The 24862-nt window shown below is 37.5% G+C and overlaps 1 protein-coding gene across 2 annotated transcripts in view; it reads right to left on the bottom strand.

Annotated features, from left to right (window-relative positions):
- The window catches only part of ARFGEF1 (ARF guanine nucleotide exchange factor 1), a 138455-nt gene that overhangs the window by 65495 nt on the left and 48098 nt on the right, over window positions 1-24862 (bottom strand). For both annotated transcript variants that reach the window (XM_088844439.1, XM_088844438.1), the window contains 6 exons: window positions 22202-22232; window positions 21564-21720; window positions 20246-20392; window positions 18231-18410; window positions 12003-12279; window positions 8896-9006 (listed from right to left, as the gene is read on the bottom strand). In XM_088844439.1, the coding sequence (XP_088700565.1) occupies window positions 8896-9006; window positions 12003-12279; window positions 18231-18410; window positions 20246-20392; window positions 21564-21720; window positions 22202-22232 (903 nt within the window). The remainder of the gene's footprint in view (window positions 1-8895; window positions 9007-12002; window positions 12280-18230; window positions 18411-20245; window positions 20393-21563; window positions 21721-22201; window positions 22233-24862) is intronic.

Raw genomic sequence — 24862 nt, 5'->3', positions numbered from 1 at the left:
AGTAATATGTTTCTCCCCTGAATGCAATATTACATTTTCAATTTGAGCACATAACTGGATCTTCCCCAATACTCAACCAACAGACTCAAGTCTTTACACTGTAAAAACATAATCTTCCTTCAACTCTTGCTACATACCAGCTACTATTTTTCTTTTTTAAGCAAATTTCTAAAGGAATTAATAATCACTGATAATACCTTCCTTCTTAGGAAATTTCTCGAAAGAACTGAAAACATTCTTTTATTGTCAGGCTTTGAAGCCAGACATCCTTGGATTGGAGTCTTCACTTTACCACTTCTTACAGGTTACCAATCTCTCAGGGCTTCAATTTTCTCATGTGTAAAAAAGGGAATCATAATAGTATCTAAACATCTCCAAGTTTGGGGAGGATTAAATGAATAAACACAAGTAAATCACGTAAAATCATTAAGGATACAAGGAAAGCACTTAACATATTATTATTCTCTATGTTTTCCCTCTAATTCTCCTTCTAATTGTTCCCTAAACAATTAGTGCAGACTTCTGTTTACAAGGTGGTGAGCTGAGCCCACTAGTATATTTTCTCCTTTCATACATCTCACTGAAATTCCTAGGAAAAAATATAAATAGGAAAAATTGTTTTTAGTAGCACTGGACAACTAAGGAAGATACAATCAAGAGACCAAAATCTTGAAAGAATTCCTAAAGGTTAAGAAGAGTTTCTGGGAATTCCTTGGTGGTCCAGTGGTTAGGGCTCAGTGTTTTCACTGCTGGAGGCCTGGGTTCAATCCCTGGTCAGGGAATTAATATCCCACAAGCTGCATAATATGACCCCCCTCCAAAAAAAAGGTTCAGATCAATGGTAAAGCCAATGTCAAAAGCCTGCGACTGAACACGTACAAAGGACAGAGCTACCTGAGAGGTTGCTGAATTGCGCCATGTGGGTTCCAATAAACTCTGAAGCCTAGATAGAAAGAAGGCCAAGGGCTATGGCGTAGGAGGGGAATGCCTGGGGAACCATGCCAGTGTCTACCAGAAGAGCTGTCCGCAGCCGTTATCATGGAGAATGTATTAGAAATCAGCCTGTTAACTGAAGTGCAGAATTTGCATGGTAGGTCTTATAACCTAAGAAGAAGGTAGTAAGGGAGAGAGCAGTATCCCAGCTCATTCAGAGCACTGCAATAACAGAGGGAAAACCAACCTGGTAGAGCAGTGAAATCTCCTACAAGTTCTATGCTTCCAGTCTAACTATCTGTTTCTGCTTAACTAATGCTAAATAAAGCCCTAACTGAAGGAAGGCAGCCTAAGATTTCCTGGCAAAGGATGGGAGAATGGGAAAAAAAAAAAACAAATTGGAAGAACACCCCCCACTCCAAGTCCAGAATTTATGAAATGTTCAAAGAGCATTTATCCTAAGCTTCACTTGGCTTCAGTTTGTGCTTACAGCACAGCCCAAGGACCACTATACCACACTCTGCTTAAGGGAGACCTGTGCTTCTTATGGTTAGCTCTCAGCTCGGGAACAAGGTCTACCTTTGGAGAACAGTCAGCTTGCAAATTTTGGAGAAGAAAGCCTTGTGAGAACTGGAAACGGAGCACACACAAAAAAAGCTCTTTATATACTGATCAAATCTACCCTTTCTAGTCTGTTTTTTTAAAAATGTTTTCAGGAACCTCCATACTGTTTTACATAGTGGCTTTTAAAAATTAACATTCCCATCAACAGTGTAGGAGGGTTAATAGTCTTTCTACCCTCCAAATAGAAATGCAAAGTCTGTAGCTCAAAAGTAAGGACAAAGGTCAGCACTCTGAGCAAATGGTTTCCTGATGTAACAGATTTTATAGCTGGAACAATTTTAATTAGTACTCTCAGATATATGTAAAAGAATACTGTATCAAACAGGAACAAAGTGCTATGAAAAAAGAAGCTCAAGAAAACAGGATTCTTTGAGACAAAAACAAAATTACTGAAATAAAAAAATATGAAAAGCAGCAGAATGGACGTTAATGAATAACGTATTGGAGCCCCTTGTAACATTCTCTCTGAACATAGAATCGTAAGACAAAATGGCAGAAATTAGGAAAGATTGTCAGAGCAATTCAACATTGGATAAGAATAAATAGCTCAATGTAACTGTATAGAAAACACCAATAGATACATTTAGGATAAATCTGGGATTTCAAATAAAGTAATCCGCTCAAAGAGTAACACAATCACATCAAAAGGAGATGAGAATTACCCTGAAGGGATTCCTGATGGTAAAGAATTACAACACACTGAACAATAAAAGAATTTATGAGCTCACAGTATTTTTTTAAGGGAGATGCCCTTCTCCACAGAAAAATGTTAATTTACTAGAATTATGAAATCACTATACTGATTTTATTTTATTTTTATTTTTTATTGGAGGCTAATTATTTTACAATATTATATTGGTTGGTTTTGCCATACATTGACATGAATCCACCCCAGGTGTACATGAGTTCCCCTTCCTGAACCCCGCTCCCAACTCCCTCCTCCCTTTATCCTCCCTCTGGGTCATCCCCGCACACCAGCCCTGAGCATCCTGTAACGTGCATCAACCCTGAACTGGTGATTCGTTTCACATATGACAACATACATGTTTCAATGTCATTCTTAATCACTATACTGATTTTAAAGCCACTAAGTGAATGGATCTTCATATGATCTCAAAGTATCATTCTCAGATTACTTATTAATGATAAAGGGAAAAACGTTCCCTTATAGTGAAGAGAGCTGGTGGTCACTATCTTTACCAAGTGATCAAACATACCAACAGGTAGTAAATTCATTATGTACCAATTTATATGATGTAATATACCAATATTACCAATGCAGTATTTTCCCAAATATATTACTCTAAATTAAAATAAGGAAATTATCAGATCAATTCAAAATGTGGAATAGTCTACAATATTATACTCTTAAAAATAATTGTTATGAAAGATGGGAAAAGAGCCAAGAGGACTTGTTCTAAACTAACGAGACTAAGGAGAAAATCAAATGCAGCGAGTGTCCCTAGAATATGTCCTGGACTAGAAAAAAAAAGGACATGAGAAACACATTTGGGGACAACTGGGAACATTTTTAAATTTTATATTAGATATTCTTAAAAGAGTGTTATTTTTGCTAGGTGTAAAAATGGAATTGTGGTCATGTATGAGAATGCCCCTATTCTTAGAAGATATATGCTGAGTTATTCAGGGTGAAAGTGTCATGTTGTATACAGGCAATTTTCAAATGGTTCAGCAAAGACACACACACACAGGTCTATTTAAAGACAATTTTTAAAATGTAGCAAAATTGTTAATTAGTGCCCTAGAAAAGCACATATAGCTTTCACTGTACTGTTCTTTGAACTATTCTCTAAGTTCAAAAGCTTTCTAAATAAGAAAGGCAAAACAATGGAAAAAATTTTCACTCTATAGTCTGTATTCATATGTATTAGAAACTGGCAAGTTTTTTTGGTAAAGAGCCAGACAATAAACATTTAGGCTTTGCAGGCCATATGATCTTTGTTGCCACTACTCAAATTTACTTTTGTAGTGCAAAGGCAGCCATTATAGGCAATACATAAACAAATGAGCATGACTGTATTCCAAAGCCACTTTATTTACAAAAATAGGTGATGGGTCAAATTTGGTTCGCAGATCAGTCTTCCAACTTCTAATATACATGATGAGATTTTAAAAACAATGCATGGGTACCTAATGCTCTTTCTTTCATCTTTTATAAGTTCACGGTTTTTTTGGGAAAAATTCATACTCCCTAAGATCATGCTGTCTTCTTTAGCCTCTACACCTTTCTGTTTGGTAATCTACTTCCAAGTACTAATTTTAACAGAATGACTCCCACCTTAGAACTCAGGCCAGAGTTCTAAGAGATATCAAGGCAGGTGTTATATTTCCATTATATATTTCATGAACATTTTCACATGAATGGCACCCCAGAAGGTCAAGTTCAATGTCAAAATAAAAATTAGTCCCTTTTTTCCCATGCCAATTTCTACTTCAACAATTCTGTCAATACTTCTCTACCACCTACTTAACCATTTAGGCTCAAAACTGGGCAACTGCCTGGGCAGGAAGAGCTAATATAGCAGGCCTGAGACTGCCTATGCTCAGAAAGCCCTGCTTGTAAGGTTGACCCATGGCTGGAACCTCAGAACTTGTACTTCGGAAAGGTTTCTACCATCCCCAGAACTACTGAATAGGCTCACTGTGCCCCAACAGTTTGTGCAAATAATGTGGTTTATGCTGCAACACCAGTGTTCTCTCTGGGAATCTGGAATCTAGGAATATGCAGCTCAAGAGTGCCTATAGGACCACGTCCCAGTAAAAACTCTGGGCACCCAAGTCTCTAAGGACCTACCCAGATAGACAACACTTCTCAGTTCAGTGTTGGGGGAATTAAGTTTCTCAGGCAACTTCACTGGGAGAGGATTCCTGGAAATGTGCACCTGACTTTCTCAGACTTTGCTCTGCACACCTTTACCCTTTGATGATTTTGCCTTGTACGCTGATATGTAACAAATCATAGTGCTGAATATAACTGTATGATGAGCACCATGTGTCCTGCTAGCGAATCACCATATCCTCAGCTAATTCTGGGAACTTCTGATACCTAATTTTCTCTTTCACCTAGATGTCAAGCATCTACAAGCTCTTCTTGATTCAGCATCTATTATCTCACTTCTCATTCAGTTTTTCCTCTCCATTTCCACTGTTACTGTCCTATTTAACTTTAGATTACTACACACTGATCTTTTATAACTTTCTACTTCTCCACTTAAGCTTCTTAGAATGTTATTCTGATAAGTTCATTTCTTAGTTCTAAAATCTTCAGCGGTAATTTATTTTGCCCTAGGACAAAGTCCAAAATCCTAAGCCTGGAATGTATAACCAACCACTGGTTGGCTGGTGGCTCAGAGGTTAAAGCGTCTGCCTCCAATGCGGGAGACCCGGGTCCGATCCCTGGGTCGGGAAGATCCTCTGGAGAAGGAAATAGTAACCCACTCCAGTATTCTTGCCTGGAGAATCCCATGGACGGAGAAGCCTGGTAGGCTACAGTCCACGGGGTCGCAAAGAGTCGGACATGACTGAGCGACTGAACGGAACGGAATGGAACGGTTGGCTCCTAACTATTTCAAACTTATTTTCTACCATATGACACATCCTCTCCACTTTAACCAAACCAATGTGTGCTGATTCCCAAGTCATTCTCTCCAGACTTTAGCCAACAGTGGACAACTGTCACCACCACTCCTCACACCAGCATGAACAGTGTCTAACCATTAAACACCACTCCCTACACCTACATGAATCCATAGAGTCTAAGTTCCAGTGTCACCTCCTATATGAAGCCTTCCTGCATAATTTTAGCTAGAAATAACCATTCCTTTTTTCTGAATTTTAATAGGATTTTGGCTGTTTCTAATGGCACTTATCTTACATTCTTATACTCCGGAACCCCTTTCCTACAGAGCATGGTCTATTTCAGGTAAAATTTTGTATCTCCCTACAGAGCCATGCCACCACCAACCCACGCTTCCACCAGAGACTCCTGGACACTCACGGGCAAGTCTGAGTCAGTCTCTTGTGGGGTCACTGCTCCTTTCTCCTGGGTCCTGGTGTGCACAAGGTCTGTGTGTGCCCTCCCAGAGTCTGTTTCCCCAGTCCTGTGTCAGTTCTGGTGGCTCTATGGTGGGGTAATGACGACCTCCTCCAACAGGGCTTATGAATGGACTGGAATGCAAAAGTAGGAAGTCAAGAAATAACTGGAGTAACAGGCAAAATTTGGCCTTGAAGTACAGAATGAAGCAGCGCAAAGGCTAATACGGTTTTGCCAAGAGAACGCACTGGTCATAGCAAACAACCTCTTCCAACAACACAAGAGAAGACTCTACACATGGACATCACCAGATGGTCAATACTGAATCAGACTGATTATATTCTTTGCAGCCAAAGATGGAGAACCTCTAAACAGTCAGCAAAAACATGACCAGGAGCTGACTGTGGCTCAGACCATGAACTCCTTATTGCCAAATTCAGACTTAAATTGAATAAAGTAGGTAGGGAAAACCACTAGGCCATTCAGATATGACCTCAATCAAATCCCTTAAAACTATACAGTGGAAGTGACAAATAGACTCAAGGGATTAGATCTGATAGACAGAGTGCCTGAAGAACTATGGACGGAAGTTCATGACATTGTACAGGAGGCTGTGATCAAGACCACCCCCAAGAAAAAGAAAGTCAAAATGGTTGTCTGAGGAGGCCTTACAAACAGCTATGAAAAGAAGAGAAGCAAAAGGCAAAGGAGAAAAGGAAAGATATACCCATTTGAATGCAGAGTTCCAAAGAAGAGCAAGGAGAGATAAGAAAGCCTTCCTCAATGATCAATGCAAGGAAATAGAGGAAAAACAATAGAATGGGAAAGACTAGAGATACCAAGGGACCATTTCATGCAAAGATGGGCACCATAAAGGACAGAAATGGTATGGACCTAACAGAAGCAGAAGTGTTAAGAAAAGGTCGCAAAAACACACGGAAGAACTGTACAAAAAAGATCTTCAAAACCCAGATAATCACAATGGTGTGATCACTCACCTAGAGCCAACATCCTGGAATGTGAAGTCAAATGGGCCTGAGGAAGCATCACTACGAACAAAGCTAGTGGAGGTGATGGAATTCCAGTTGAGCTATTTAAAATTCTGGAAGATGATGCTGTGAAAGTGCTGCATTCAATATGCCAGCAAATTTGGAAAACTCAGCAGTGGCCACAGGACTACAAAAGGTCAGTTTTCATTCCAATCCCAAAGAAAGGCAATGCCAAAGAATGCTCAAACTACTGCACAGTTGCACTCATCTCACATGCTGGCAAAGTGATGCTGAAAATTCTCCAAGCCAGGCTTCAACAGTACATGAACCGTGAACTTCCAGATGAACGTTCAAGCTGGATTTAGAAATGGCAGAGGAACCAGAGATCAAATTGCCAGAATCTGTTGGATCATCGAAAAAGCAAGAGAGTTCCAGAAAAACACCTACTTCTGCTTTATTGACTATGTGGATCACAAGAGACTGTGGAAAATTCTGAAAGAGATGGGAATACCAGACCACGTGACCTGCCTCTTGAGAAATCTGTATGCAGGTCAGGAAGCAACAGTTAGAACTGGACATGGAACAGACTGGTTCCCAATAGGAAAAGGAGTACATCAAGGATGTATATTGTCACCCTGCTTAATTTAACTTCTATGCAGAGTACATCATGTGAAATGCCAGGCTGGATGAAGCACAAGCTGGAATCAAGATTGCTGGGAGAAATATCAATAACCTCAGATATGCAAATGACACCACCCTTATGGCAGAAAGCGAATAAGAACTAAAGAGCCTCTTGATGAAAGGGAAAGAGAAGAGTGAAAAAGTTGGCTTAAAATTCAATATTCAGAAAGCTAAGATCATGGTATCTGGTCCCATCACTTCATGGCAAACAGATGGGGAAACAATGGAAACAGGGATAGACTTTATTTTGGGGGGCTCCAAAATCACTTCAGATGATGACTGCAGTCATGAAATAAAAGACGCTTGCTCCTTGGAAGAAAAGTTATGACCAGCCTAGACAGCGTGTTAAAAAGCAGAGACATTACTTTGCCAACAAATGTCCATCTAGTCAACACTATGGTTTTTCCAGTAGTCATATATGGATGTACAAGTTGGACTGCAAAGAAAGCTGATCGCCGAAGAATTGATGTTTTTGAACTGTGGTGTTGGAGAATACTCTTGAGAGTCCCTTGGACTGTGCAACCAGTCCATCCTAAATAATCAGTCCTGAATATTCATTGGAAGGACTGATGCTGAAGCTGAAACTCCAATACTTTGGCCACCTAATGCAAAGAGCTGACTCATTTGAAAAGACCCTGATGCTGGGAAAGACTGAAGGTGGGAGAAGTGAACGACAGAGGATGAGATGGTTGGATGTCATCACAGACTCAATGGACATGAGTTTGAGTAAACTCCGGGAGTTGGTAATGGATCGGGAGGCCTGGCGTGCTGCAGTCCATGGGGTCACAAAGAGTCAGATTCAACTGAGTGACCCAACAGAACCATGAAATTGTATGTGCTGCTTAAGTATTTGTTGAATGAAAAGATGTATGAAAAATTAAGATGCAATCAGATGAATACATGATTCAAGTGTTCAAACTAGAGAAGGAAATACGATTAGAAATGATGCTATAAACTGAAATCGCGTATGGTTGAAATGTCATTCAAGAGCCATACTGTACATTTAATTATATTTCTAGAGCATTTGTAGCAAGGTACTATGCTTAGTCCTACGCAAGATATAAGAATTAAAGAAATTTCAATGGATTGGTCTTGAATCCAATGCTGTCTATAAATCTATAATATTGTTTACAAAAAAAGTGAGTGAAATTCCTAACAAACTTTAAAAAATTTTTATAATACAATCCACATGGTAGGACTTGACCCTATACCCTATATTATGACTTGGTCATAATAATAAAGGTATAAGAAATCACAATTTTTTCAAAGATATAAAATACTAAAGACCAAATAAATTTAAACATTTTCTAACTTATAAATAAAGCCTAGCATATTTAGGAGGATGAAGACTATACCCTGCCTATATCCCACCAAACAAAAAATAATAATAAAATGGTATCAACTTTTTTTAATGTAGTGGAAATAGTGGATTTTTACTTTTTAAAAAAATTATCACTGAAACTGGAGAAAAAGGAACTACTCTTTTATAAGCAAAGAAATTTAAATTTTTTTTCTACATACAATTTTAGCCTTTTTTGTTCTACACATTATAAAAACTGTCTCCATTGTTAGATAACATAAGAGAATAAATTAATTTCATGTCAGATACACTACCTCCAACAACGATGTTCACCATTTCTTCTACAATGCTCTGTACAATGTCTTGTGGCTTTTCCTCACAGTCATGGTTTTCTCCATCATATAATACATCATTCTTAGACAATGCTTTAAAAGAGAAAAAAATTTAAGAAAATATTATTTTAGCTTTTTGGAAGTTTTTACTAAACATTTATAATGGAAAAAACCTAAGAAACTAAAAATAAAAGAAAAAAAATCAGATATACTAAACTAGATGCAGTTATTCTTTAAATCTTCAAAATTTTAACCAAACCATATTTTTAAATGTTTTATAATATCAAATCAACTTCAAAAATGATTTGACAAGCTATTAATATTAAATAATTATTCAACTTCAAGTTTTCTAGAAGATTAATCCTTTAGATTAATCCTACAGATTACATTAATCCTTTAAAAATCAAAAATTTTTAAAGTATTCTGAAGGAAACATTTCTAACATGTCCCACATGCTAATCAAATAATATTAAATGTAATTAAACCTTGTTTTGATTAATGAGGCCCACCAATAACAACAAGCTCATTACTGTGCTCTAACGTAACGAGGTCACTGAAGAACCAGAGACAGGGCTATCTGGGCCCTTCCTTCCTATTTCTTCCCCAACAGACTCCACATATCCAATGTATTAATAAAACTAAATTTAATAAGTAAAAAAGAATTCATCCCTCAATTTAGCACTAATTTAAAACAGATATAACTGCCAATCAGAAATTCTGAACACACAAGAAACTAATAAAACTTGATATAGCTGGTGAGCCTGTACAGACTATTGCAGATAAAAGTGGGATTTCCACTGGGTTTTCTGAAATGCTGAAAATATCTCTGGAAGGCTCAACCAGCACTTTATGATGCTTTGGGAACTGGGACCCTGTTCTGGGAGCCACTGCCTACACCAAATGGCCTCAGACCGCATGCGAACCGACAGTGCTACTGTCTACACACCCCGATCTCCACTCACCCTACGATAAAGAAACACTACTTATAACTCTGGCTTCCAGAAGTCCATTCTTCCTACTGTTCACTGCTCCTAATCTACTGTTTGCTGCATTCTGCAAAATACTGAATGTCACAGAAGAAAGTTGATAAATAAGCATGTCAAGTCAGTAACTTTACAAAAAATTCAATACAACAGCATTTAGATTCTTCCGTGGAGTAAAAACATAAATGTCTTGAGAGAGAATCTTTTCACCACTCTTAAGGTGTGTGTTTCTGCACTCTACTTGGCTAAAATTATTCCCAAGAGCCTAAAAATTAATAGTTTCAATGTAACTAAATATAGTCACTAAATTTTGCACAAAATGATTAGTGAATCAAAAGTCAATTCTCTTTTAAGTCATTTGACAGAAATAGATTAAAGTAACAGTGAAAAATATTTATTACACATGGGAAACCATTACAGAAGTTATCTGTTACATAACAGAAGTCACATAGCCAGGAAGTCTCAGGGATGTGATCCAAAGCAGATGATCCCACTCCAGAGCATACACTCTGAACCAATGGCTCACAGGCAAAATTTTCATTTATACAGCTATCGGGAGAAAAACACCTTTAAAGCCAAAGTAATCACAATATGATGCAGAAATTATGTTGTATTTGTAGCTCTGCATCCTGAAAGCACCTACAGTGGTGTCTACTACACAGTAGGTGCTTCCATTCCTTGGGTCTCAGCCTATGTTGTTTTTTCTGTTAGAAAACTTCCTAACTTTTCTAGCCAGTTAACTCCTACCTTACCCGAACAAGATCCAGCTAAAACATCATTTTCTCTACAAAAGTACCTCCTAACTTTCCTTGACAGAATTATCTCATGCACGCCACTTGCAGGGTATAACTCATTTATCCATGCCTGACCTTCCAGGCAGATGATGGACACCCTAAGAGCAACGGCTACACCTTTATCAGCTTTTTAACCCCAATTCCTAGCACAGTGCCTGGGACACAGTATGTGAAATCAATGTTTGCTGAATGCATGGATGAAGAAATGGAAGAATAAAGTTATAGATTATAGCTCTTTAAATTTTATCAAGGGCAGACTAGAAAAATGTAAATCATATTATAGGCAGTATGGATTCACTATTAGCATGAGTACTGAGAATGCTTGGTTTATCAAAAATGTCCCTTTTAAAATAAACACTAAGTAAAGCACTATATAAGAAAGTAAAAAGCCACCTATTCATGTCACTGCCAATGTTCACGCCACTGTTACAGAAAAAGATGTGGTTTAAAAAAAGTCAAGAGCTGAAAATATACTATTGAAGATTTTCCTCAAAGGAAAGTGAAAACAGAATTCAGATGAACTGTAACTAAACCCTAACCATCCTAACTCTATTGGAAAGGTAACAGAATTTCCATCATTTTTTGACACTAAGCTAAGGAGGGATGAAGGGAAGAAACTCACTGCCTGGCAATTTTATAGAATAGCTAAAGCTGAGAACAATGTTTAAGGGGAAAAATGATTGCATGTGATTATTTTTAGAGAAACAAATTTGTAATATAAATAAATATAGTTTAATTTTTGTAATCTTATAACCTTTTTCTTATAAATAAGTATATTTAGAAAAAATACTGCCAGAGAATATGTAAATATCATTGACTATTACATGTCAGGATTTTTATATGTCAGGTGGTTACTCAAAAGATTTCTTTTCATATTTAATTTCAGTACTCTTTTGACAATAGTATTTTGTGAATTTAAAATGATGTCCTAAAATTTTCAGTCACATTCCAGAAAACTTTACAAATAAATAGGTCTCCTGTTTGCTATAAGCTAATTTTAAGAAACCTGAAGCTCCTATATAACATGCTCACAGACATTTATGACCCTCTTTAGCAACATATCTCTTCCAAAGCCCATCTGTAAATCATCCTGCTTGTGAGATACTAATGAATGCATAATATCGCTAACAGATGTCTTATGGGCTGAAGTGAAATTAACTTTACCGACTAGGCTGGAAAAATCCACAATTACCACAATGTGTCCGATATCCATTAGGTCATATTACTCTTTTCACAACTTTACCAGAATTGCCTTCCTAGATTCTTCCCTTAATACACACTCCCCCCGCAAACCCTTTCTCAAAAAGATTACTTTCAGCTGCAGTTGCCTGATCAGCTTCAGTCTGCTCATTTTCTGCACTGGAAATATCAGATCCATTTTCGGGCTCTGTATCATCCTGAAGGCTTTTATCCACATCATTTGTCTGGGGATCAAGGTCCCCTTCATGTTCTTGGGATATGTGATCAACAGTCTGAGGTGGCAAGTATCTGAGTTGAGGTGATTCAGGCTCATGATGGCTTACTGGAGACTGCAACAGATGGTGGTGCTGTCGATGCCTTTCTTTTTCCATTTGTTTGGCTTCCTGCAACTGCAAAGAAAGAAAATAATTTCCTGTATTTGGCAATAAGAACAGAGATGGACGTCTTTCACTATATCCTCTTGTCAGTATTTTTGGTGTCTAAATGATGTAAATGTATTACTTAAAAGAAAAAACATTTTTTTTTAATAACCTTAGGATGATAACTAGATTGTTGCCAATAGAAAAGCAGACTTACCTAAAATCAAATAAAAATTTCACCAAGAGAGGAAGAAAGTAGACGGGGAAATAAAATACACACACGTTCATTTTTACTTATATATACAGAAACAAAGTCTAGACATACATATAAGAAGCTAGTAATAATAGTTACACATGCAGAGTACATCATGAGGAACGCTGGGCTGGAAGAAGCACAAGCTGGAATCAAGATTGCTGGGAGAAATACCAATAACCTCAGATATGCAGATGACACCACCCTTATGGCAGAAAGTGAAGAGGAACTCAAAAGCCTCTTGATGAAAGTGAAAGAGGAGAGTGAAAAAGTTGGCTTGAAGCTCAACATTCAGAAAACGAAGATCATAGCATCTGGTCCCATCACTTCATGGGAAATAGATGGGGAAACAGTGGAAACAGTGTCAGACTTTATTTTTTGGGCTCCAAAATCACTGTAGATGCTGACTGCAGCCAGGAAATTAAAAGATGCTTACTCCTTGGAAGGAAAGTTATGCCCAACCTAGATAGCATATTAAAAAGCAGAGACATTACTTTGCCAACCAAGGTCCGTCTAGTCAAGGCTATGGTTTTTCCCGTGGTCATGTATGGATGTGAGAGTTGGACTGTGAAGAAAGCTGATCGCCGAAGAATTGATGCTTTTGAACTGTGGTGTTGGAGAAGACTCTTGAGAGTCCCTTGAACTGCAAGGAGATCCAACCAGTCCATTCTAAAGGAGATCAATCCAGGGTGTTCATTGGAAGGACTGATGTTGAAGCTGAAACTCCAATACTTTGGCCACCTCATGTGACGAGTTGACTCACTGGAAAAGACTCTGATGCTGGGAAGGATTGGGGGCGGGAGGAGAAGGGGACGACAGAGAATGAGACGGCTGGATGGCATCACCGACTCGATGGAGGTGAGTTTGAGTGAACTCCGGGAGTTGGTGATGGACAAGGAGGCCTGGTGTGCTGTGATTCATGAGGTCGCAAAGAGTCGGACACGACTGAGCAACTGAACTGAACTGATAGTGAATAGAAGTTAGGAAGAGTGGAGGAAACTTTTCAGTGAATACCTTTCTGTAGTATGTTCTTCTGTCACCTTGTCAAATGTACTAAAAATAATAAAATTACAATGAATAAATAAAATGGCAGTAAGTACTTAAATGCCTCTGCCCAATCAGTCAAAGAATGAAAATACTATCTATAAATGTTCCAGTTTTATTTTAGGAGACCTGTCATTTTTATGTATATAATACCACGTGTAAAACTGGCTCACAGGATGTTAAAAACAGTAATAATCAAGATCACAAGGTTTCATTTTTTAGCACTTTATTGCTTTTAGACACATCTCTTTTGGTCTTCATGACATAATAAGAAACATTCTCACAGAATTAATTTCCACAAAGATAAATACTTCACAGTGTCAAATATGAACATTTCATACTCCGAGTAACATTCCAGGTTATGTGTATCATAAAACTAAAAAAGAGGGAATATGTGTGTATATATATATATTTTTTTCTTTTTGATTCACTGAGTTGCACAGCAGAAATTAACATGTGAAGCAACTATATTCCAATAAAAATTAATTTAAAAAAGTTAAAAATTCTAGGTTATGTGGAAATATCCGAATTAGTTATATGAATTTATAAATTAAAGCTGAATTAAAATATTTTAATGCTCAAAAGGTAAGAAGAAACTTATAATCTACATCACCTAACTCCCTTGTTTTACAGGAAGGAAAATTTGTTTACAGTTTAAGGAAACTGATGGGCATGAAGAGTTGCACACAGAATCAGAATAGACCTCTCAAACCAAAGCTTTAGCCCATTTATGAGAAAGTCAATTTCCAAATTAACAGTGAGGAACCTATGACCTGCAGTCCAATTTCACCCTCAGCCTAACCTCAGCTAATCTGTACCATGGTTTAGTAGGGCAAGCACACATTTTGGAACTACAGACAAGCACAGTGTTGAATTCTAGCTTTTTTCTACTTATCCTAGACTTGTATAAACTCTAGAAAGGTTCCTGAAAATAACCTTTAAACATTTTCTATATACTCTCATAGTTTCTAGAGCAGGATTTCTCACCATCAGTACTACTGACATTTGGATCAGATAATCCTTTGTTATATGTGAGTGGGGTTGGGATGGGGTGGACACTGGCTGGTGTACTGAATGGAGTTTAGCAACATCCCAGTCCATGACAGGTCATGACTCATCCCAGTAAGTATCTCAAATGTGGCTTTGGGCACCTCCAGTTGAAGACGTCCACTCTAGAGAAGAAACTAGCATTTTCTCCTTTAAAATTTTAGAAGTGAACACTTCATAGTGATTTTATTTGGAAAGGCGAGGAAAAGTTATCAGTAGTATATATAAGTGAATTACACTTCCCACTTAGAATATTTTAGCGTACGTGGACAATCACTGTGTCCCCCTTTTAATTTTCACTCTCTTCCCTTTCCTACTTTTCTCTAATTATCCATAGCACAGAAGTAAATATGCTTCATGACTTGACACATGTTCACAGCCTTTATCATAATTTAGTTATATATTTATTTGTGTGATTATTTAAAGACTCACTTTTCTGTTTATGCTCCACAGATTTTAAGCTCTTTGACAGTAATGGTCATCCAGTGCTGGTTTTGTCCAGCACTGGATAACTGAGAACAAGAACAGTGCCAAGAACATAAAGAGAACACAGCAGAATTTTCTGATCGAGTCAAACCAATAAAATTTGTATTTCTTATATTTCTGTTATTAAAAAGTGATAAAGTGAGTCTTATTCACTTTAATATAAATTTATTTTAATTGGAGGCTAATTACAAAATTGTAGTGGTTCTTCAAAAAGCAGTGTTCTTCTTCAAAACTATCTTTTGTGGTTGTAAAATATGAGCAATAATCCAATGCTAATATTCTAAAACACAGGAAGAGTGACTGAATAGACCATGGTACATCCTTGAGTACTATCCCATCTGTCAAAAAGAATGAGGAAATTCTTTAAGGACAAACATGGAATGCTTTCTAGGAAATACTGCTGACTGAAAAAAGTAAAATATGGAAGAGTATCCAGAGCAGTGTGGAAGCCAGTCTTCCTAGGACGGCCACCAACCATCTCCACTTCCGACCCTCACTTCCCAGTAGAGTTCCCTCCCACACCGGGCCAGGTGATCTGGCACCGTGGTCTGGGTGATACTTCAGATCATGAGATAGACAATGTATAATGGCTTCTGCCTTGTTTCTCTTTCTTCTCATTCTCTAGCCCAGTAAAGGCTTTAAATGACCCCATCCCCAGTTAATACTGTGATCCACACAGACAACTAACTGCAACCTCATGTGAAATCCAAGCCACAGCCACCAGCTAAGATACTCGGGTTCTGGACCCTCAGAAACTATAAGAGATGATCAGCTAAACTGTGAGGTTTAAGCAGCTGAAGTTTGGGGTGATTTGCAATGCAGTGATAGATAACTAATACAGTATGCTACCTTTCATGTAAGAAAGGTGATACATGAAACCATACATATATGTGCTCACTTGTGCTAAAGAAATGCAAAAGGATAAACCAAAAACCATAGAGATGAGCTACATCCAAGAGGTGGAAAGGCAGGAGGGAGAGGACTGGCATGATAAGAATGAGTATACTTTTTGTAGATCTCTAACTCTTAAGGCACAGTAGGGTTTAATATACTCAAAAAATAAGCAAGCAATTAAACCAGAGCGTGAGAGGTATTGAAATGGGAAACAGGCAGTAATAAATGAACTTAACTGTATTATAAAGTAATAACATTATCCTATTGAAGAGTATGGAGAAGAAAAGAACTAACCTAAGTAACTCAGGGAAACCTTCTAAATGGATACTATAAGGCTGAACACAAACACAAAAAAACAAATATAAATGTTATAATGTACCCAGTAAATTTGCTTCTCACAGTGGAATGAGTCAGCAATTCAAAAACTATCATATGTATGTAATAGGCCTGAACAAATAATGTATCAGAGGAAATGAAAGCCTTTTATCTCACTGTATAAAGAGAGGAAGTTACAAATAAAGAGAGGAGGCTGCAATGAACCCTGTGGTATTGGAATCAGAAGTATCAGTATGAACACATTAGTTTTAACATATATGGATGGGTAGTCAGGGACGGGGGAGCCTGGTGGGCTGCCGTCTATGGAGTCACACAGAGTCGGACACGACTGAAGTGACTCAGCAGCAGCAGCAGTCACATAGAGATGTGGGGGAGGTAGGGAAGGGCAGGTAGTTAGTATGCACACATGTATTTCCTAGTTCAATCTACTGAAGTCGCTCAGTCATGTCCGACTCTTCGCGACCCCATGGACTGCAGCCTACCAGGCTCCCTTGCCCATGGGATTTTCCAGGCAAGAGTACTGGAGTGGGTTGCCATTCTGCTGAGAGGGAAGCAATAACAACCCAGCTGCAATGAACACACCTAGCACTCAGATTTTGGTTTCTATTACAATTCAAAGGAGCCAGGGTTCCCTGTTTGTGTCTACTACTCCAGACGTAAAGCAGAAAAAATTCAAAATAAGTCAGGAACATCTTGAGATTCCAGAAGTACTCAAAAAAGGAAAGGGGCTTGTCAAAAAGGGCAGAAGGCCAAAGCTGGAATATTTGGGGCAACAAAATAATGACAGAATTAGATTAGAAACCACAAAATAAACACCCATGAATACAGACAGATAAAATTAAAAATTGAATGAAAAAATACAAAAGGAGAATTAACTCTGGTGGCTCAGAGGTTAAAGCGTCTGCCTCCAATGCAGGAGACCCGGGTTTGATCCCTGGGTCGGGAAGATCCCCTGGAGAAGGAAGCGGTAACCCACTCCAGTATTCTTGCCTGGAGAATCCCATGGACGGAGAAGCCTGATAGGCTACAGTCTACGGGGTCGCAAAGAGTCGGACACGACTGAGTGACAGAACGGAACCAAATGGAATAAATATAGAAGGAGAGAGAAACAAAAACCCGCACCAGGAAAACACTACAGTAGTAACTGTTGCCAACAAGATCTATTGAGGGATACTCAAATTGGGTGTGGGGGAGTGTGAAAGAATCTCCAAGATATTTATTAAATGTAAAAGAATAAATTTCAGTAGAGGAACCTGGAAGATATCCTTTAAGCAAGTAATCAGGGTTACTGTACTTAATAGTATTATACCAGTGTGAATTCCTGTTTCTCAACATTGTAATATGATTATGCAAGACATCGGTATTAAGAAAAGCAGAATAAAGAGAATCTCTCTGTAAATACCTCTGCAATTTTTAAGTTTAAAATCAGTTCAAAATAAAAAGTCAGAAGTTGATTTTCAATTATGAAGACCTAAACAATTAAAAGATTCTCTAGCTGTTGGTCTCTTACTTTCCTCCCCAAATATATTCCATTACTACAGAAATTTATTTTACTTTTTAAAGGCTCAATGAATAATTTTCTATAAGAACAGATCAAACTAGGTAACTTTCTAATTACATTCACTCATCTAAGCTTGACAGCAATAATAATATCAATTCATAAACACTTCCATGAGGATGATGCCAATCAATCTGTACCTTTCAAATTCTATTTGTGATGAGAAAAAATAACATTTTAATCCAAAACCAAACAAGTCAGTAAGCCAGTCAAAACAAAACCACAGATCTCCAGTACATAAAACTGTAAATGAAGATATTTTCTGCACAGTCACAAAAGATTTTATTATAATTTTTGCAAAATCTTTTCTATAGTTGATGCCTATGGTGTTCTCTACCATCTCTCTCATTTTTTAATACTTACTGCTTGGTTTTCCATGCGTGCAAAGATAACATTTAACATCTGAGTAAGAGTAGCTTTGGCTGTTGTCTGATTGATGAGATTTTTGCTTGCTAGATATATATTGTAACATGTTCTCACAGCTTGAAGTACAGTTCCTTCATGAATTTCTATGTGTTGAGATGTTACTGCAGTTAGTAAAGCCTTAAAAAATAGAAAAAGAAAACTAAGATAAAGCAATTTTTCACATGCAGAGTTTCAGCACAAAAATACATGGCTATTTTTGTATCAGAATTAAAACTTTCAGACACCATTATCACTTTAAGGTAAAGTATACAAGAGTTTCTACCTACCTTAAATATATCATCAACTGTGTTATTTTAACAGAAATATTATTTTAGTCTACTAAAATGCACAGCATTAATACTGTCATAGTATAGCACAGATATATGCTTCATATGACATATCTGCTGAGCTAAATGTTAACTTTACAGAATACATATTGTGTCCTGTTCACTTTCAAATTTTTCTGAGATCTGACTTATAGGCTGAACTCAGTGTGTCGTTGTTATTGTTGAAGATATTTACAAATGTTTTAAAATAAAACACTTAAAATAATCCTAAGGTGAATTCTCCAATAAAACGAACAGCTTTAATTTATGTGAACTGTCACACGTTACTCCATTTCTCAAAAGCAAGGACTCGAATCTCTTGTCCTTCCATTAACATGCTGTTGAGTGCTATGCAGGTCAGCACTGAGCACACACTAAACAAACAACTGACAGAAAACTGCAAGTGAGAGGCCAGACTGGATCGCTTTTTAGAATCAAGATATTTTATGACTTATGAAGAGAATGCTGCTATGAGACTGAAAAGCTCAGAGGGGTGATAACCACACATAAAGGAACACATTATACATGCAAAATAAAGTAGTAATAGTACAAGAGAATTTGCTGACAAACCAACATACCACCACTACTATTAGCAGTAACATTAAAAACTGAGTATTTACATGCTGCTGCTGCTAAGTCACTTCAGTCGGGTCCGACTCTGTGTGACCCCATAGATGGAAGCCCACCAGGCTCCCCTGTCCCTGGGATTCTCCAGGCAAGAACACTGGAGTGGGTTGCCATTTCCTTCTCCAATGTGTGAAAGTGAAAAGTGAAAGTGAAGTTGCTCAGTCGTGTCCGACTCTTAGCGATCCCATGGACTGCAGCCTACCAGGCTCCTCCATCCATGGGATTTTCTAGGCAAGAGTACTGGAGTGGCTTGCCATTGCCTTCTCCGGAGTATTTACATAGCAGACTGAAAACACAAACGAGTGATTTTTCTTTAAAGGAGTTTAATGATCCAGGTGTATCAGAGCACAAACCTAGGACAGGATTACCCGAGCAGGTTCAGCAGACTGACAGGTGAAGGAAAGCAGGGAAACTGGTGCACAAGTGTTTCACATGGTGAAGCCTGGGACTAGAAAGCAGACTACAAGGGGTATGACAGGAGAAAAAGAAACTAGAAGGGTCACAGGACATTCACATGGGACCCTAAAGCTCAAAAGATAGAATCATGCCAGAAACTGAAAAGCTTTGGAAGATTCTGCGGGGCCTAACCTGGGACCTTCAAAATTAAGAGTCTTCCCCTAGTGAACTCTCAGCATTTAACAATAAAATCCCCTGAAATAGAATCGAAAAAGCTCCCAAATAAACTTTATCTTATCTGGAAAGAACATAAAATGACTTTTCCCAATGCTCTCAAGGTAAAAGTGAATGTGAAGTCGTTCAGTCGTGTCTGACTCTTTTGTGACCCCATGGACTGTAGCCTACCATGCTCCTCCGTCCATGGGATTTTCCAGGTAAGAGTACTAGAGTGGGTTGCCATTCCCTTCTCCAGGGGATCTTCCTGACCCAGGGACCGAACTTGGGTCTCCCGCATTGTAGGCAGATGCTTTACCATCTGAGCCACCAGGGAAGTCAAGGTAAAAGGCTTCAGATTTTAAAAAGTACAGATAAAGAATAACAAATTCAGTTCTTATAATTGATTACCTTTATTATTTGTAACTGAACTCCTTCATCTGTTTGAGGACCTTGGAAACAGCCACAAATTGTTTCAATAATTCTATCAATTAATTTTTTGCCTGGTGTTGTACTATCCGGAGCATTGCCAGTCAAGTGCCCATAAGCAATAAGTTTCTGAAACCAAGAAAGAAGATAAAGATCCTAATTAAGCTAACAAATATATATATATACACACACATACTAATGAAATACACATTAAAATTATAATATACAAACTGATTATATGTTAAACTTTTTACACAAAAATATTAAGATATAGTAAAAGTCAAGGCTATACCAACTTTTCCTGAAGAAAGCTTTATTAGCTATAAACATGTGAAATCATTTACACTTGTAATAATCACAAACACAGGAAAATAACAATAACAAAACCATCAGGCAATACTTTGACAAAGGCAGGCCTTAGAACTTGTCTCTGATGAGTTGTAACAACTCACTGCTTTCTATCCAAACATTAGTGATACTGCTTTTGTGAAAGCTATCTTAACACACTCAAACGACCCAAATCTCTTTCCAAATTAGATCTGTAAATATGCTGAAAACCCAGTTTCCACACACTGGCCACAATGTTAGACAGATTTGTTCATGTATCATTACCATTACAACCCTAGAAGGAAGGCCTTAAATACTATAATTTTAATTTTTCAGAGAAAACAAGGCCACAAATCAAATGAACTTATCCTTAACCTATCTTAACAACAAATCATATGGATATGATCTTTTCCACTCAACTGTTAGTTTAAAAGGTATAATCCCCAAACAGTGAAAATACCTGAAAAGAGAAGTACTCTCTCTCTGGAGGTTTGTCTCACAAATATCTAAGAGAATCTGCATACACACGTGCACGCGCACATGTTTATGTGTGTTAAGTAAAACAGGAAGACAAAAGAATTTTCTGACATAAATAAAGGTCAGTGCTAAAGTTTTGTGTAAGTATAAATACTGAACTGTTAATATTAACCTACTGCTTTACATATAACAACAAGCATCTAGTAAAATCACTGCAGATAATGAAGTATGCAAAATCACCAGCAAGTTAACTTTCATTATTAATAACCTTAGAAAAGACTGCCTCTCACTAAGCTAACCAATGATTTGTATTACCCTTAACCTAGAAACATCTTTTCGCAACTACTGTTTCTCTTGAGTGTAAAAAACCATTTAGTTTCTTACCACAAAAAGAATAATCAAGGTTTTCACAAAAAATGCCTGAGCTATTCATCAACTGTAATATATAGAATACATTCAAATAGTGCCATTTCAGATAGTGCCATTTTATACATACCTGTAAACAATCTAGAGATGTACTGACTATGCGGGGACATTTGGACTGGCATGCCAATTCAAAGGGGAGGAAGTACTTGTCTGCTTCGATAAAATTTGTCTTTGATTTCACTGGTGGAAGGGTGCCTGATCCAGCTTTTGCTTCTCCATGAGGAGGACTAAAGGAAAAAAGAAGAGTTTGATTAGAATATCATATTCATCATCTTGATGATATTCTCACTCTAATTCCAGTTCTAAAAGGCACTGTGCTAAACCAATCTTCATTTTCTCCTATTTCATGAGGAGACCAAAGCTCAGAGAAGTTAAGTGATTTGCTACAGGTCATAAGGTAGTCATCAAAGCTATAACTAAATGTAAGAAAATTATTTAATTAATTAAACAATTAATTTTTAAATTATATAGGTTAACTAAATATTTAGTAATCTTTCTAAAAATGAATCAGTCTTTAAGCAAAGACAAAGCATATCTTACGGTATTTCAGAAATACCCTTATTTATAAAATCTTTTTGTATTCATGTTTATATTTCTCAAAATCATTTTTTAAGAATTGATTTTATTATAAAGATCACATACAGAAAATCTGCCACATCCAAACAGATATGATTATTTTATTTTTACTGAAGGAAAAAACCCACAAACCTCTGCTTTTCAGTTTCCGCTTTTATTTCCTCTGGTTGGGGGCGGGGGAAGAAAAGAAGCATACATTAGAAAACTTGACAAGAGAAAGATCATTAACTAATTTGATTACAGGCTTTAATTTATAACTTCTATAAGATGTTGGGAAGAATACAATTTCAAAACAAAAATTAGGTACTAAAACTCTGTTCCTGCCAAATGTATTAATTTACACAGATAATATAATTCTATAAGACTTATGAATAACATACATTAACAACAAGAATAGGTACAAATTACAGACTACTAATTTTCAAAGCATTTCTTTTACTCAAAGTAGTTTTTTCTTGGGGGAGGAGGGTCAAATTAGTATTTGCATTAACCAGAGGCATTAGTATTAAGAACAGAATAATATGTATACTGTATTCAAATGACAAAATATAAGGCACGTGTGGGTGAGGAAAATAACTCAAGATAACCCCTTGGGATTATTTCAAGGAGATTATCAGGCCAGGACTGTAACTTCTTGATCATGTACAGATGTGTTGATATTTCACCAATTTTTCTACTTATGACTATCAGTTCAGTTCAGTTCAGTCGCTCAGTCGTGTCCGACTCTCCGCGACCCCATGAATCACAACACGCCAGGCCTCCCTGTCCATCACCAACTCCCGGAGTTCACTCAAACTCATGTCCACAGAGTCGGTGATGCCATCCAGCCATCTCATTCTCGGTCGTCCCCTTCTCCTCCCGCCCCCAACCTTTCCCAGCACTTATGACTATACAAGGCACTATAATATACACATGCCCAATTTAATGGGAAATTTTCCCTTTTGCTGTTTATAGAGATGAGGTAAATCTGAGGAATTGTACCTGTCACAGAATAACCTTAAATTTAATAATAAATTGAGGAATCTGGTTAATTGATTAACCTGTAGGAAATTTTAAGCATTCAAATATAACATTAATAATAACAACTATAATTACTGAGTATTTACTATGGGATAAACACTATTACGTTTTACATGGACTAACAGAAAGTGAAGAGGAACTAAAAATAAAAAGCCTCTTGATGAAAGTGAAAGAGGAGAGTGAAAAGGTTGGCTTGAAGCTCAACATTCAGAAAACTAAGATCATGGCATCTGGTCCCGTCACTTCATGGGAAATGGGGAAACAGTGGAAACAGTGTCAGATTTTATTTTTGGGGGCTCCAAAATCACTGCAGATGCTGATTGCAGCCATGAAATTAAAAGACGCTTACTCCTTGGAAGGAAAGTTATGACCAACCTTGATAGTATATTAAAAAGCAGAGACACTACTTTGCCAACCAAGGTCCGTCTAGTCAAGGCTATGGTTTTTCCCGTGGTCATGTATGGATGTGAGAGTTGGACTGTGAAGAAAGCTGATCGCCGAAGAATTGATGCTTTTGAACTGTGGTGTTGGAGAAGACTCTTGAGAGTCCCTTGGACTGCAAGGAGATCCAACCAGTCCATTCTAGAGGAGATCAATCCTGGGTGTTCATTGGAAGGACTGATGCTAAGGCTGAAACTGCAATACTTTGGCCACCTCATGTGACGAGTTAATTCACTGGAAAAGACTCTGATGCTGGGAAAGGTTGGGGGCGGGAGGAGAAGGGGATGACAGAGAATGAGATGGTTGGATGGCATCACCGACTCTGTGGACATGAATCTGAGTGAACTCCAGGAGTTGGTGATGGACAGGGAGGCCTGGTGTGCTGTGATTCATGGGGTCACAGAGACTTGGACACGACTGAGTGACTGAACTGAACTGAACATATTTCTTAACTTGTAATAAATGCCCAGTAACACCTCAATCAAGGAAATTGCCTCTCCGATGAATCAGGGCTTGAAAAGAGTTTGCTTCAGGTTGGCCTTCAACAGTACAATCGAGAAGTATAGTTGACCCTTAAACAAGGTGAGGGCTAAATTATAGTCAGCCCTCCACTTCTGCTGTTCCTTTGTATCCATGATTCAATCTACCAAGGACTGTGTGCCACTGCAGTATTTACTACTGAAAAATATCCATGGACATGTGGACTCATGCAGTTCAAATCTGCACTGTTCAAGGCGCAACTGTAAACTAATTAATTCTCAATTATTAAAGGGAAAAAACCCAGAAGAAACAAAATACTAAAGTATCAAATTAAGAAATAGTATACTCAAATTCAAAACCACTTGGTGCTTAACCGTGAAATATTTTCCCATTAAAGTCAGAATCATTACAAGGATGACTACAAACAGCAAAACAGTTCTGACATTGCTCTGGAAACACTAGATGATGCAAATAGACAATACCAGATGTGATAATAAAAGTCCTCACTCTTGAGCTGAAATAAGACAAAAACTAGACACTGGGTTTGTTTGTTTAGTGATATTTAGTTATTTTTAAATATGCGGTCATAACACTTTATTACTGAAATTCTTCCAGGAATAGTCTCTCTAGCCATTAACTCGCCCTATTCCTTCACAAGGTTTCTAAAACCTTAGAAACCACCACCATATTATATATAGAAGGAAAAGGTTAAAAAATGGAGGAAAATTAGCATAAAAAGTATAGATTTTAAAGTATTTTAAGAGAAACACAAGTTTTACTCCTTTCCAGTACATTAAGTTACTGAAACAAAGTATATTAAATAATCAGAACAGTTAATAAGGCACAGGACTT

The sequence above is a fragment of the Moschus berezovskii genome, chromosome 16, assembly GCF_049115385.1.
Source record: "Moschus berezovskii isolate FMDL1 chromosome 16, NW_MosBer_1.0, whole genome shotgun sequence".
Classification (NCBI taxonomy): Eukaryota; Metazoa; Chordata; class Mammalia; order Artiodactyla; family Moschidae; genus Moschus; species Moschus berezovskii.
The sequence above is the reverse complement of the archived record's forward strand: the minus strand, read 5'-3'. Positions and strand labels throughout refer to the sequence as shown.